The sequence below is a fragment of the Euprymna scolopes genome, chromosome 32, assembly GCF_053919585.1.
Source record: "Euprymna scolopes isolate OS-2025 chromosome 32, ASM5391958v1, whole genome shotgun sequence".
Classification (NCBI taxonomy): domain Eukaryota; kingdom Metazoa; phylum Mollusca; class Cephalopoda; order Sepiida; family Sepiolidae; genus Euprymna; species Euprymna scolopes.
The window spans coordinates 19,543,599-19,558,417 of NC_136513.1; the positions used below are offsets into that span (position 1 = coordinate 19,543,599).

Sequence of the window (14,819 nt, forward strand, 5' to 3'; positions counted from 1 at the left end):
ATAATGCATGACCATTATTAAACAGGGAATGCTTTGAAGAATCGATACAAAAAAAAATTCGCTAAATCTTTGTTAAAAATATCATTATTTTTTCGATCAAGTTTGGAAACGTTTGCCGCCTTTCGACTACGGTGGACCAAACGCGCTGAAATAATTTTTTTTATTCTGCTTTAAATTGCCGCCCCCCCCCCCCACACACACATACACATTAAAAACCAAACTCATACAAATGGTCACCCATTTGGTACTGGCCAGCCTCGGCGTTAATAATACATTGAAATTTTCGTCACTGAAAAATAAGTTTTTTTTTTTTTTTTTTTTTTTTTTTTTTTTTTTTTTTTTTGCGTTTTGGTCTTCCGTAGTTTGCTTTTTATCAAGTACAAATGTAAACAGTAATCGAATCGACTCGAAGTAACTGGTTGCCTATATGAATAAATGGAATTATTTGAAATCCAGGTACTTATTATATTTTTGCATATTCTCATAGAAAATCACCCTAAATCTTGGACAAAAAACCTTTCAAAAAACCTTTTTAACTATTTATATACGTTTTTTGTGCAAAACAAAAAACGCCAATTGTTAAATTTTGGGGAAAATTTAATAATTAAAATTTAATTAAAAATAGTAGAAAAAGTTTTACATTATTCTGCTTTCTATATGATAAAATTCAGGGTCTTATCTTTCTGGAAAAAAAAAAGTTACTCAGAAATAATGGATTTTAATAAATGTAATTTCGTTTTAAAAAACAACTTGATTTTTCGGCCATTTTTGGCGGTGCCTAGATAAAATCATAACAAAAATCATGCGCAAATTTCAAGCCAAAATAAATTTTAAAAAAGCTAGGTCACACACCCTTGTAAAAATGTCTCCCTTAATCGAGCAACGTTCAACATCGGAGCCGATGCGTGTTTATTTGGCCGGCCATTTTTTTTTTTTTTTTTTTTTTTTTTTTTTTTTTTTTTTTAGATTTCGGTGTGCTAAACAAGAATCTGCAAACCGTTTACATCGCAAAACAATAGTTTTCATGATATGAAGAAATTACTTTTTCGAAAAATAGGTAATCACTTTTCTATGTAAATTTAACTTAAAATGAGCACTCACTTTCTGGCCACCTGAGAACGTGGTTTTACTTACTTTAAGTTTATTTAGTCCTATAGCATTATATGAAAACAAAAAAAAAAATAGAATTGACACCTGAATATTTGCATTCTTGATAATGACTTAAAAATAAAAAATTAAACAAAATCGTAGTGGAAACCCACCCAATAAATATCACGGTAACAAATATTTGGTACTTGTGCAGTTTAATCAAGGCATTAAAAAAAAAATGAAAATATCGAAAAAGTTTAAATGGTATGTATCCGTTATGGAATGAAGAGTCCTTTGATAACATTTGTTATGTATTTGATTTTTTTTATCACTTTTTCCAAGGACTTTGAACAGTAAAAACGTACACGAAAAATCTTTATAATGTACGTACCCACTATGTAGATCAGGCATGTCTAACTCAGTTTCCTAAGGGCCATAGGAGTCTATTTGTGTTGGCATGAGGGCTGCAAAAGTTGGACACAACCAGCTCAGACAGAAAAAGAAATATTTTTTGACCAGCGATTTTTAAAACTCATTACTACCTGTAAAAATATATTTTGAGCCTTTACTTTTTTTTTAAAAATAAAACCAGCAAAGATGAAAGTTTTAAATGAAAAAAACTTTAATTTTCTGAACGAAGGTTGTTACATAATAAAATTAAGAAAAAAAAATGAATTTTATCACTAAATTCAAAAGTAAAGTAAAAACTTAAAAAATCTCAAAAAACAAATAATGCTTATGTGACAAATTAATGACCAATATGTGGTTCTATGTTTAATTCACAAAAAATTGTAATTTAATTCATCTTTTATAAATTTTTAAATCCTTTTCTTTTATAGACAGATTTAAAAAAAATAGTTTTTATTGCATTTTTTAAAGAAATACTCAAAATTCAATAGAACTATCCTTCATCTATAATATAAATCTCACCTGTCTGTTTAAATGTATGTTTGTATGTCTGCGACGGATTTTCACGAGATCAGTATCGTTTTGAAGCTTGACCTTTTGGACGACAAATATCGAAAAATTGGCCAAAAACATTAAACACTGAAACGTACCAAACTCCTGCCAATGAGTTGTGGGAGTAAGGAAGATCATTTGTGCAGGCTGCAAGCATGTCTACGATGGGCCGCATATGACCTGCGGGCCCCGCGTTTAACATGCCTAATGTAGATAATACTTTTAGTTGAAATTCAATTTTTCGATTTTCGTTATTCCGAATAAGCAGTACAAATGTTAAACCAAATATAATGATTAAATGTTTATTATTTTTCCAAATATGTTTTTATTTCTAGGTTCAATTGCACGGTGTGTATGTGTCCCAAATTGAAAATGGTCTATGGGATTTGTCAACATAAATTTTGTATCGATTGTCTTTACAAAGCAGATGGTTCCCTTCGAATTTCTTCGTGTCCTATGTGTAATAAAGTTGATCAATTTCCATTGGAAAGGTAAGTCATTTGCTTTTCTATAATAGTTCTAATGGTGCTACCAGATCAGGCTGTCTGAAGATATTGGCTTCCTGAGATGAAATGCACCTAACATTGATGTTTTTTGTTTTTCTACTTTTTTTTTTTGCAAAACTTAATTGTGTTTTACAAAAACAACAATCCACCTTTTCCCCCTTTTTCCTTCTTCCCATTTCCCCTTTCTCTTTCTCTTTCTATCATTCCCATTTTCTGACTGGTTTCCTAATTTTAAATATACCAAACATTAATACTGTAACCCTTTTCTCTGTCTCATTGCAAAACTCATGTTCTGCAGGGCAGGGAACAAAAACGATAAAATCCACTATAAAACAGACAAACCAAACATTATAAACTAGCGATTGAAAGTACAAAAAGTTTGAAAAAAAAAAATCCTCTACAAGATAACTGGATGTAACATGAATACTATTTCCAAAAATAACTGCATTCGGCATTAAATAACCCGAAAAGAGTTGACATGCCGTAAAACAACCAAACCTATAATAGTTCTGGTTTGATGAAAGACTTGCAGGGGGTATGCCTGTTGTAAAATAAACTTAATATATTTTAATTTATGCAGATTTCATGGTTATTATTAGAGCCATTATCTAATATTAAATATATATATATATATATATATATATATATATATATATATATATATATATATTACTGATTTCAAAAGTTTAAAAAAAAAACAAAAAAAAAACTTTGGTACCATCAGATAGAATCAAAACTAGTGTATTTAGCACTCCGACTGCATTTGCCATCGTTTGAGCTAACCCGACAGATAAATGGCTTTAAAAATAAACCACTTTTAGCTATAGTTTTATGCAGGCGCAAACTAATACAAACATGTCGTTAAGTTGAAATGAACATTTTTCATTTTAGCTTACCGACTTCTGTACGCGTTATTCATCCATCCAAACAAAGATTTTACTGGTTATAGGCCTCATCTTCAGTATATGATTACTATTTCCTGTTAATTTCAGTGTTATATGACCAGTTTATTGATGAAATATTTTCATGCAGAGCGACACACATCTGTTTTATTTATATAGATTGACACGGTTAAAAAAAGTTATTTAGGATATTTTCAAGTTTAGCCTCATAGTATTGACAAAGGCTTTTTGCAATCCTGTCGATTGGAGGAAAAGCAAATTAGTTCTTTTATGATAAAAATATACAGGGTGACCCCCCCCCCCAAAAAAAAATGGGCCCCAACTCTAATTAGGTCCCGTTTCTTAGTGTTTTGTCCGAATGAAATGAAACTTTGGTCATAACTAGTTTATTATATTCAAAACATCACATCAAAACACTAGGGTCTTTGGCATTTTTTTCTCCGTTCTACAGCATATGTTCTAGATATACTTTCTATGTTTTTTTTTTGGGGGGGGGGGTCCACCCTGTATTTATGAAACGAGGTGTTAATCCCCCCAGCAGACAGGACCACTGAAAGCCTTTGTCAATATGTGGATGCTAAACTTGAAAACAACCATAATTTCTTTTATATTAGAAATGATATGCTCCTTTCATTTGTAGTTTTTGCTAATATATGACAAAGGAATATATACTATACTGCTTTTCACTTTATGAAAGAGGTAATGCCTGGGTTGGTGGTATATTGACAAAAAAAAATACTACCCCTCCCCCTATACAAAATCAAAAGGTGGTAATAATACTTGGGAAGATGGTATTGTTAGAAAAAATAAATGTTATCTCCTCACACCCACACACACAAAGGATGTAATGTCTGGAGGATGATATAAGAAGATATTAACCCCCCCCCCCCACTCCACCCTGTTCTACAATTTAGCATGGAAAGATAGTAATAGTTTCAGCCTCAGACAAATATCAAATCTCTATGAAATAGAATTTCTATTTATTTAACCAGTAAAGCTCCATAAACAAAAGTTGGATATAGAATTCTACTCTGTATGTATTTAGTAGTTTTTTTTTTTTTTTTTTTTTTTTGACAAGAGAGTCATTTCTTATTAAAGCCTGAAGGCAACTCGAGGATAAAAGTTAATGTGTAAAGTGGTCGGTGAAACAACAGCATAATGATCAGAAGTAAAGAAATGTGGCATCATTACAATCTTGGCCTTTTGGCCAAGATCAAAGTGTAGTATCTGTTCTTCAGATGCTGCACATCCATTTCTTGTTCTCTTTCGGTGGAGGAGCAGTCCTTCACGCCCGAGACAATTTTTTATTTTTGTACCTTTTCTCCACATTAAAAAAACGACCCTGGTGTCTAACTCTGCCTTTGTACACTGGGTTCTCAAGCATCAGCTATTTTCACTTGAAGATAAGCAATTATAGTCAGCTAATGTACTGCCTAACTTCTGGTGTAGCGCTACCAGAAGCAGTGACAAGACAAATCAGTTCCTTAACTGTTATTGTTCTTCAATGTTTCTATTGTGAATTAATTTATTGAAATAAAATATAAGAAAAGGAGATTATTGAAAAGTATACAATAAAATTAATTTAGTCTTTATTAAATAGTTCAATACTTAAAAAATTATTTTAAGTTTTTCAATAATTCTTTTAAAAATAACTAATTTCAATAATTTTTAATTGAAATAAGACCAAAAAAAATTTTTTCAATGATTATTAAAAAAAAAAGATCAAAAAAAAAAAAAAAAAGTACATGCACAGGGGAGATAAAGGAGTGAGAGAAAAGCAAAGGAACAGATTTGCCTTGTCACCGCTTCCGTTAGGAATTACATTAGCTAACTATAACCAGGTAAACTGCTGAAGACTTTGAGCAACCAACAAATTTTTCTTATTCCTTTTCTTTGCATGTTAATGAAAATGACCAGTGAAATTGTTTTAAATATTAGAATGAGACTTTGTTTTTCTAATTTACATGCTCATTAGTAGAAATTGGACGCCTGATAGAATTTTCTGACCTTGGTGAAGATTAAGTCTAAACAATATAGACAGATGTACAGAAGAGATTTCAACGATATGGCCATGTTGAATGTAAGGATGAGAGTTCTAGGTTTAATGGATGTAGAGTGCTTGCTTAGAATTTCTCCTACATTAAAAGACATGAAAATTTGTATAATGTATGTACTAGTGTTGGGACGATTAATCCGAATTGGGAATCAGAAAAATTGGAAGATTTGCGGGTATCGGAATCAGAAAAATTTGTCTATTTTTTGATGGCAAAAACGATTCTTTTGTCTTTTTTATTCGATTTTGTTTAAACTAAACTCTTCCATTAGTAGTAATAATGATAAAATAATAAATATTTATTGATTTTAAAAATACCAATAAAGCTTAAATCAATAGATCATCATCCACAAGTGTATTTTGACGTTTAGGAAAATATCTGCATATTTAACGTGTGTTTTTACGAAAATCAGTGGAAATAACAACTGTATAGTTAAATAATTAGATTTATAAAGAATTGGAATCGGGAATTTAGCACAGAATCAGTAATTGTATCGGAATCAGAAAAATATTGAAGTCGTCCCATCACTAATATGTACCCAAATAGGAAAGAAAATATTGTATTCCAAAAATAATGCAAATTGATAAGTTTATTTATTTTAAGCAATTAATTGGAATTTGCAGACATTACAACAAAAATCTGGCAAGTTTAGATTAAGTTATCTCCCTTGTTTCTTGAGACTGTTTTTAAAATGGGAATGTGAGGTGTTACTCTTCGGTTAGGTATGAAATTTTATTTTCTTTAAAAATACAACTATTTGATCAATTTGTGATTTTTGGAATGCGATACTCTGCCTTCCCTACTAACAGGTAGTAATGATTTTATTGATATAGAAAGTTTAAAAAAATTTTTTTTTTTTTGTATTTATCTAACTTTTCTTTTTTATTTATGCAGGCCTATTATTCCTGATGACAACATAGAAATTCAAAGACGTCTTGGTATTGTTGACTGCCCTAACGAAGGCTGTTTGTATGAAATGTGGATTTGGGATCAAGAAGAGCATTTAACGTAAGTTTTTTACTAGCTTAATATTATCAATCCCTTAGAAATTAGTAAAACAATTATTGCTTACCAAGAAAATAAAAATGGTGAAAAGGTGTAGTTTCTGTTGTAGTGTAGTGTGGCGTCATCTTTAATCGCCATTGTATGTCTCTAATCTATTTTGTAAACAACACAGCTTTGAAAAGATGATTGAACTCAATCAGCTGAACTGCCATATATATCTAATTTTTATTTCATATCTAATTTTTATTTCATATCTAATTTTTATTTCATATCTAATTTTTATTTCATATCTAATTTTTATTTCATATCTAATTTTTATTTCATATCTAATTTTTATTTCATATCTAATTTTTATTTCATATCTAATTTTTATTTCATATCTAATTTTTATTTCATATCTAATTTTTATTTCATATCTAATTTTTATTTCATATCTAATTTTTATTTCATATCTAATTTTTATTTCATATCTAATTTTTATTTCATATCTAATTTTTATTTCATATCTAATTTTTATTTCATATCTAATTTTTATTTCATATCTAATTTTTATTTCATATCTAATTTTTATTTCATATCTAATTTTTATTTCATATCTAATTTTTATTTCATATCTAATTTTTATTTCATATCTAATTTTTAAAAAATAAAGTAAAATAAACCAAAGGTGTAATAGGACTAGAGCTACAAATACTTTTTTGATGTTAGCTGCTTTGAATTACAGAGAACAAATCTTATGAATTCATCGAAAGCAGCAGACATGGAGATTAGGTAGTAATATTTTAAGGAAATTCCAGATATAACCCTCACCATGCAAGCAGAAATTAGAATTTAAAGTAATATGCAACAAAAGATGATAATTCATAAAATTAGATAAAAATTGTCACATTTTAAATTCACTAAAACTTTAACTTCAAGTCGCTAGTATTAAATTAATGCTTTTAAAGAAAAATAAAAACTTGTATATATTATGATAGATATAAAATCTGTATTTAAGTAAATACATATTTCAAATAAAAATTTTCAAAGTAAGATAAAAAAAAATTTGAATTTAAAATGAGAAAAATAAAAAAAATCTTTACTAGTAAACTTACAACAATGCAGGAAATCTATAATCTAAATCTCACCTGTCTGTTAGATGTATGTATGTTTGTATGTCTGCCTAAAACTTTTGACAGAGGCAATGGATTTTTACGAGATTGGTATCGTTTTGAACCTCGACTCTTTGGATGACAAATATCGAAAAATTGGCTAAAAACATTAATTCCTTCACCCTCAACTGGGCACCTTTCTACAGGGAGGGTTCACTTTTTTCGCTCGTATTTTTTAGTCATCCCCTCTTTTCAATTGACTAGCCTTAATTTAAACATTTGTCACTTCCGGTTTGGTGATGGGTGCAAAAGCAAAGATGTCACTTTTTTTCTCATTCTTTTCCTCCTTTACGGTATGGGTTCGAGCCTGCCTACCCACTACCACTTTTTTTGATCAACACACACTTTCAAACACTCGGGCAACGCCAGGCTAGTCTATAATAAAATAAAAAAAATATTTCAATTATAATATATATAAAATATAAGAAATATATATATTAGCAATACACATGAAAAAATTGAAATGGCTTAAAATATTTCGATAATGGCATACATTGTATTGCTATATGAGATGAAAAGCATTAGGCTTCGAAATGCCATGCCATAATGAATCGCCACTTACCCAGCACTCCTAAATAAATGTGCGCATAGTTGAATAAATATATATTGTTACACATGCGATAAAAGGTGTGGTAAGGCAATTTATAACGTAGAGGTATGAACGGAAACTTAATGATAAAAGCAAATATCGTTTACCTTTGTAACACGTTGCCAAAAAAGGTGGGGGTATAAGGGAAGTATTTTTCTCTTTATTGCATATGTGACATAGCAAAAAAAATAAAACAAGTGGATAGAGATACAAGGATGAACACAATAAAAACGCGATGAAATAATGAGGTAACAGACACTTTTCCAAATGATACAAAAATAGATTTATTTAAGATAAAAAAAAAAAAAGGAAGAGTTTAATGAAAGAAAAAGAAATGTATTCAAAGTTATGGAATCTGGTATATCTACGCATGTTGAAATGAGCGAAAGTCTTTGGAGGGGGGGGGGGGTAATCAAAGTCTTTGCACTTATAGGTCGCTTTTGTCCCCCCCCCCTTTTTTTTTTGCTGGTGTTTCACAACTTGTCAATGACTCAGTTAATCCAAGATATTTCCTTCGGTGGGGAAAAAGTTTCAATAGCAAATTCACGTGTTCTCTTTTCTTGCTCACACTTTATATATCTGTCTCTTTCGTGAGGGATAAGGTATATCATCGTCTGCGTCAGTACATCTGCATCTCCTTCGCATGATGGGGAAAAAATTGTCTCTTTCATGAGTAAGTAAACTCATCGCATTCTCTCGCATGTCTGGAGGTTGTGTTGTCCACGTCTCGTGTATCCGTATCTCCTTTTCGCATGAGAAGAAGTCAACCCCTCCTCCCACGAGGAGAGAGACCTCTTAACAGGTCGGCGGCCCAAACCGAAAAGAGCGATTATTTTATTTTATTTTTTATTTTTTATTTTTTTTTTTTTCGCTAGTGTCCAGTTAGAAAGGGGAAGCAATACCACTTCTGCCCCCCCCCCATCTTCCTCTCTGCTTCACAATCTGGTCTAAAAATAGACTTGACGAAATCTCTAGCCAGTAAAGTCTCTGCAAGTTTTAAAGGGGGGCCACAGGGGGCCACATTAGATTTTCGTTCAGTTCAAAGCAACTACTGTATTAGCCTATCTTGTGGGAATCCTGTTTTATTTTACTTCGGCGACAAAATATAATATAAAAACAAAAAAATGATATATCTTGTCAGTCTAACATTGGGTATTTAAATTTTGATTTAAATACATATTCCATTTAAAGATTATTATATATATATATATATATATATATATATATATATATATACATATACTAACACATAGTTTTTATACCTTCATTTTCCTTTCTTGTTTACTTATATATATGATGAGAATAATGGAAATAGTATTCCGACAAAATAGCGAAATAAAAAGGAACAAACCAAATGTGTTCATCAACGTTTTGTCTTTTATTTTGAGTCTTCCTCTGGATGAATGAGATTAAGAAAACAAAAATGCGAGTAGAAATATGACGCTGTTTTATTTCAGAAACAGAAAACGACGTTGGAAATTCAAAAAAGGAGGGGAGCTTGCATTGTTAAAGAGAGGGAGATTTTTAATAATGTCAATCATGTTTTTAAAAGATATGAATGCAGTTAATATTCTTTCTGGAAAAAGATGTCTGTTAACATGCAAATATAGGTGTGTAACAAAAGGAATGTGTGTTTTTGTTATGTAATTTATTGATTGAGATTATGCATTATTATAGGTGTTTAGCCCTCTTACACCATAGGTACACCTCTGATAATAATTAATACATGTAATCTGAATCAATGAATTACATAACAAAAACACTCCTTTCTTTTCTGTTACACACTGTAGACAATGTATGACGAGCCAGTCGCTATCGTGTCCAATGCACAAATGGCACTGCGCCTGCGTGATGGGACAGGAAATCCGGTTGGTACTGATTTGCAGGAGTTGGCAGCCCCGTGGAGATAAAAGACATCAGACTTTTGTGTGTGGGCGGCATTTTTTCATTTGTTTCGGTCGGTGAAAGAGATTTTGTATTGTTCATCTCGGTTACGTGAATCGAGATCAGGAAGAAAGGGACAGTAAGAAGAGAGAACTGCAAATAGAACATACTGATTCACACACCTATATTTGAATTTTAACAGACATATTTTTTCCAGAAATAATAACTGCGTTCATACCTTTTTTAGGTCTGTATATAAATTTTAAAGTGGATTTAAGCCTTTTTTTTTTTCTTTTTTTTTCCATTTCATTTAAAACTAAAATTATCTAATTTAAGATTAGTAATAAATTAGTGAAAGATATTTTAAAACTCTGATTTTCCCCAAAACTGCCATCCTAAAACTAGAAGTTTTATGCTTACTAGACTGGGGAAACAAATCTGAATAAGTTTATGAGATAAACAAAAAATAGAAACATACAAAGTAAAAGAAAGAATTAAAAAAAAAAAAAAAAAATAACAGAAGCAAAAATAAGATAGAAAATATTGCAAACCGCAGGACAAAGCAATGTGTGGTCACCATTTCTGGTGAGAACAGATATAAAACAATTTGAAGAGAATTCAATATTATCAACAATAAATTGGTTTACTTTATTAGATTTGAAACCGCTGATACCAATATTTTTTTTTTTTTTTTTTCTGACTTTCTGTAACATATTTAAATATCATGTGCTTATATCAAATTTTCTTTATAATCAAGCACTCTGCTGAGGTTCTCTCCCACAAAACCTACATAGTATGGATGTATAACCATTGATGATGAGCTAAGAAAGATAAGTACATATATAATGAGCATTATCTTAGATTAAAACAATTGTTTGCTCTCATGGATAGTAAAGACTTTATTTTATTTCACTTTTTGTCAAGTTTTTGTTTACTTTTTAACTTTTTTTTTTTTTTTCTTGAGCTTTCCAATTAAATTCTTTGGTTATTGTTTACCCTCCCCCCCCCTCGTCCTCTCCAAATTGTTATGACTTTGTAATGGTCAGCGGTTGTAATCAAGAAATTTATTCTACCTTATTTTTCCTGTAGTGAATGCCCAAACCGACAAGAGTTGCGTGTTAAAAGAAAAACTGACAACCGAAAGAAGGTTGAAAGTAAATGCTGCAAAAAATACTTTACAAGAAAAGCTAAAGCTGCCTCACAAAGGAATCCACGATATTTTCTCCGGGTGAATACAAATCCCTGTTGAAAGGTTTGTATTTTGTTTTTGTTTTTTGTCTTTTCTTTTTAATTAAAAAAAAAAAAGTTTTTCCAGCACATTTAATCTAAATGAATTAAATGTTCTCAAATTTTTATGTTCATTGTTAGACTAGCAATACACATGAAAAAATTGAAATAGCTTGAAATATTTCAATATTGGTATGCATAGATAGAGCTTGATGAGCTAAGAAAGAATCTTTTTAAATTTTTAAAATCTGATTAAAATTAAGGAAGTTATGGCTATTTTTGTGCCTCACACGTTTGGATATTTTTCCCTCTTTAAGACCATATGCGTTTCGTCACATTTTTTACACTACTTTTTCAGTAAAAATGTCATATCTTTGTTAAAACACAAGACTAAGAAATGAAATTTACCATATAAGTGTATTTTTGTACAAGGAATCAGACTATGCAACTGAAAATCTCCCAAAGTTTATGGTTTCCAAATAATCTGCAGTAAATGTGCATAAATATGCAGCAATTCCTTAAAAATGCCATGTATCCATAAACAGAAAAGAAGTTGGAGAACTCAAAGTTGAATTGTAATGTGCTTTATGTACAAAAAACTTAAATCTAAACATAAGACCATTTAAAAATGAATATATTGCAATATTTCTTTGGTATTATTGTAGATTAACACCTTCTGTTTAACCCCACTCAACTCCTTCTGACCACCCCTCCAAAATGTGATTCTACCTTTTTAGGAAATTATGTATAAAATGCCATGAAAAACTTTAATGAAAGATAAACAAATTATTTTAGAATTGAATGTAAAATAATTTCCTAATATAGGTCATTCTAGCATTTTAGGGCAGTTAACTTTTTTTTTTTTTTTTTTTTTTTTTTTTTTTAAGATGATTATGTGTAGTTTTAAGAGGGTTTCTATGCAATGAGAATATGGGGAAGGTTGCCATTCGGACTTTGAATTAATTGTAGGGCTAAGGAAAATTATGTGTGAACATACTGAAAACTTGACAAAGCTAACAAAAACAATATTAGAGGGGGGAGCAGTTAGTTTCACAAAAATTTAATGTAAAATAATTCATCATTTCTTGGCCATTCTAGCATTTTAGGACAGTTAACCAATTTATTTTTATGTGTATTTTTCTTTAAGGAAGGATCTATTTTTTGTTTGTTTTAAATGCTTGTATGTTGCTTACAGAGGTATTTTGTTAGGGGGGGGGCTTGCCACTCGAACTTAGTGTTATTGTTAGGGTTAAAGAGTGTTTTAGGAGGAGACTTGCCACACATAATTTGTATTAGAGGTGAAGTTAAGAGAGCTTTTTTTCAAAGAGAGCGTTCAAAAATTTGTTGATTTCTATTTTCGAGGTTGAAGGTGTTAATTCCAGAGGCCGTTTATACTACGCTGGAGCAGGTTGTAAAAATATCTTTCGCTTAATAAGTAGAAAAAAAAAATAACGAAATAAAAAGCTTCCTAATTGTAGTTTGATGTGTTTTCTAACTGCTTTTAAAATTTCAAGAATATTGATATAGATTTTGAGGGTTTATATTACTATACACATAGATTCGAAAAAGTTGTCAAAAAAAAACAAATATATAACAAATAAATGTTATCAAAAGCAAGTTACTTTTCTACCTAACTGGATAATTTTTTAGTGTTTTTATTTAATGTAACATGTTTATTCAGCTTGAAAACAGTGTTTACCGATGTTTTGGAAAATTTAAAATGGCGCCCGACTCTCTTGAAACGGTAAGTTTGGGGAAAAGAGTTAAAAATAAAAAAGTAGACAAAATACTACTAGAAACTCGCTCAATATATGTTACCGTGACATAGGCTGACATATATTCGGTGAGTTTTTAACAGTATTTTGTATAGTTGTTTTTTTATTTTTAACTCCTTTTCTCAAACTTACCGTGTCAAAGAGTCGGGCTGGGCGCCATTTTTAATTTTCCAATACATCGGTAAACACTGTATGTTTTTCGAGCTGAATAAACATGTTACATTAAATAAAAACACAAAAAATATATCCAGTTTGGTAGAAAAGTAACTTATCTTGCCTTTGATAACATTTATTTGTTATATATTTGTTTTTTGACAACTTTTTCGAATCTATGTATAAACGAGATTTTGATACTTATTTTGATTTTGAAAAAAAAATATTTGTGGCTGTTCGCAGTAAAACATTGTTTTAATTCGTTGTTCAAAACTAATTTAAAGAATAAAAGTGCATGCAAGCTATATATCTACAAAAGTTTATTTTGTTTTTTTAACCATGTTTTTAAATTTGACGAGCAATGTGAGAAATTGCAACAGATTCATAATGCCGAATTGGTTGGGATTGTTGTTATTATACATTCTGAAAACCGAATAGTTCTAAACTAATGTTATTCTGATAACAAAATAGCTCTCATTAAACATATAAGAACATTTATATTCATATTTTCATGTTTTTCTTAATTCGTTCTTGAATAAAAATTAAAGAACGCGTGTTGTTTATACACTGTGCTGTGCTATGGCTGATTCTACAGGCTGGAGCTGCTGCTGCTTCTAGTAATACTAACTTCATTTGACCAAATTCGAGAAATAGAAACAATTTTTTTTTCGGGTAGGTCCTTTTAAATTATCAATTACCGCGGTCCTACTCAACATAAAATAATACTTTTAATTGATAAAGATAGTAAAAAGATTGATTTACTTACTACTGGGTGTTTGAAGAATTTTTTTTTCAAAATGTTCAATACTCGTCATATTAAAGTCTTATTTTTAACATGACAAAAAAAGAAATGGTCAAAAATATTTCGGACACTTGACAGTATTAAGATTAACACCTCTTCTAATTGGTTCCCAAATTTCATGACGAAATTCTTCATACAATCAAGGTACGGACCTTTAGAAAACAGGGGGGTTCATTACAAATAGTAATACACACGGACGAAAAAACGCTTTGGATAATCACAGATTTCAAGGTAGTTCTACTAAAATAGCCATATTTTTTAAACCAAAGCACTTCAAGTCTTCAAATTACTACTGTTTTGTTCGGAAATGAATATACTTTCAAATGAATTAATAAATATGAATGTACATTATATATTTTAAGAGTTTTAAGCAAATAAAGTTATAAAAATGTGAACGTCATAAAATGGCGTTTTCGGTAAGGTTTTGTAATGAACCCCCCTGTTTTCTAAAGGTCCGTACCGTGATTGTATGAAGAATTTCGTCATGAAATTTGGGAACCAATTAGAAGAGGTGTTAATCTTAATACTGTCAAGTGTCCGAAATATTTTTGACCATTTCTTTTTTTGTCATGTTAAAAATAAGACTTTAATATGACGAGTATCGAACATTTTGAAAAAAAAATTCTTCAAACACCCAGTAGTAAGTAAATCAATCTTTTTACTATCTTTATCAATTAAAAGTATTATTTTATGTTGAGTAGGACCGCGGTAATTGATAATTT

General features: G+C 30.1%; 1 protein-coding gene and 1 pseudogene across 2 annotated transcripts in view; both read left to right on the top strand.

Annotated features, from left to right (window-relative positions):
- The window catches only part of LOC145256233 (TNF receptor-associated factor 6-like), a 45,226-nt gene that overhangs the window by 18,828 nt on the left and 11,579 nt on the right, over window positions 1-14,819 (top strand). For both annotated transcript variants that reach the window (XM_080114878.1, XM_080114877.1), the window contains exons 2-4: window positions 2,385-2,540; window positions 6,406-6,519; window positions 11,230-11,392. In XM_080114878.1, coding sequence (XP_079971004.1) covers window positions 2,385-2,540; window positions 6,406-6,519; window positions 11,230-11,389 — 430 coding nt within the window. In that variant the 3' untranslated portion in view covers window positions 11,390-11,392. The remainder of the gene's footprint in view (window positions 1-2,384; window positions 2,541-6,405; window positions 6,520-11,229; window positions 11,393-14,819) is intronic.
- Window positions 4,644-4,800, top strand: LOC145256603 (U2 spliceosomal RNA; annotated as a pseudogene).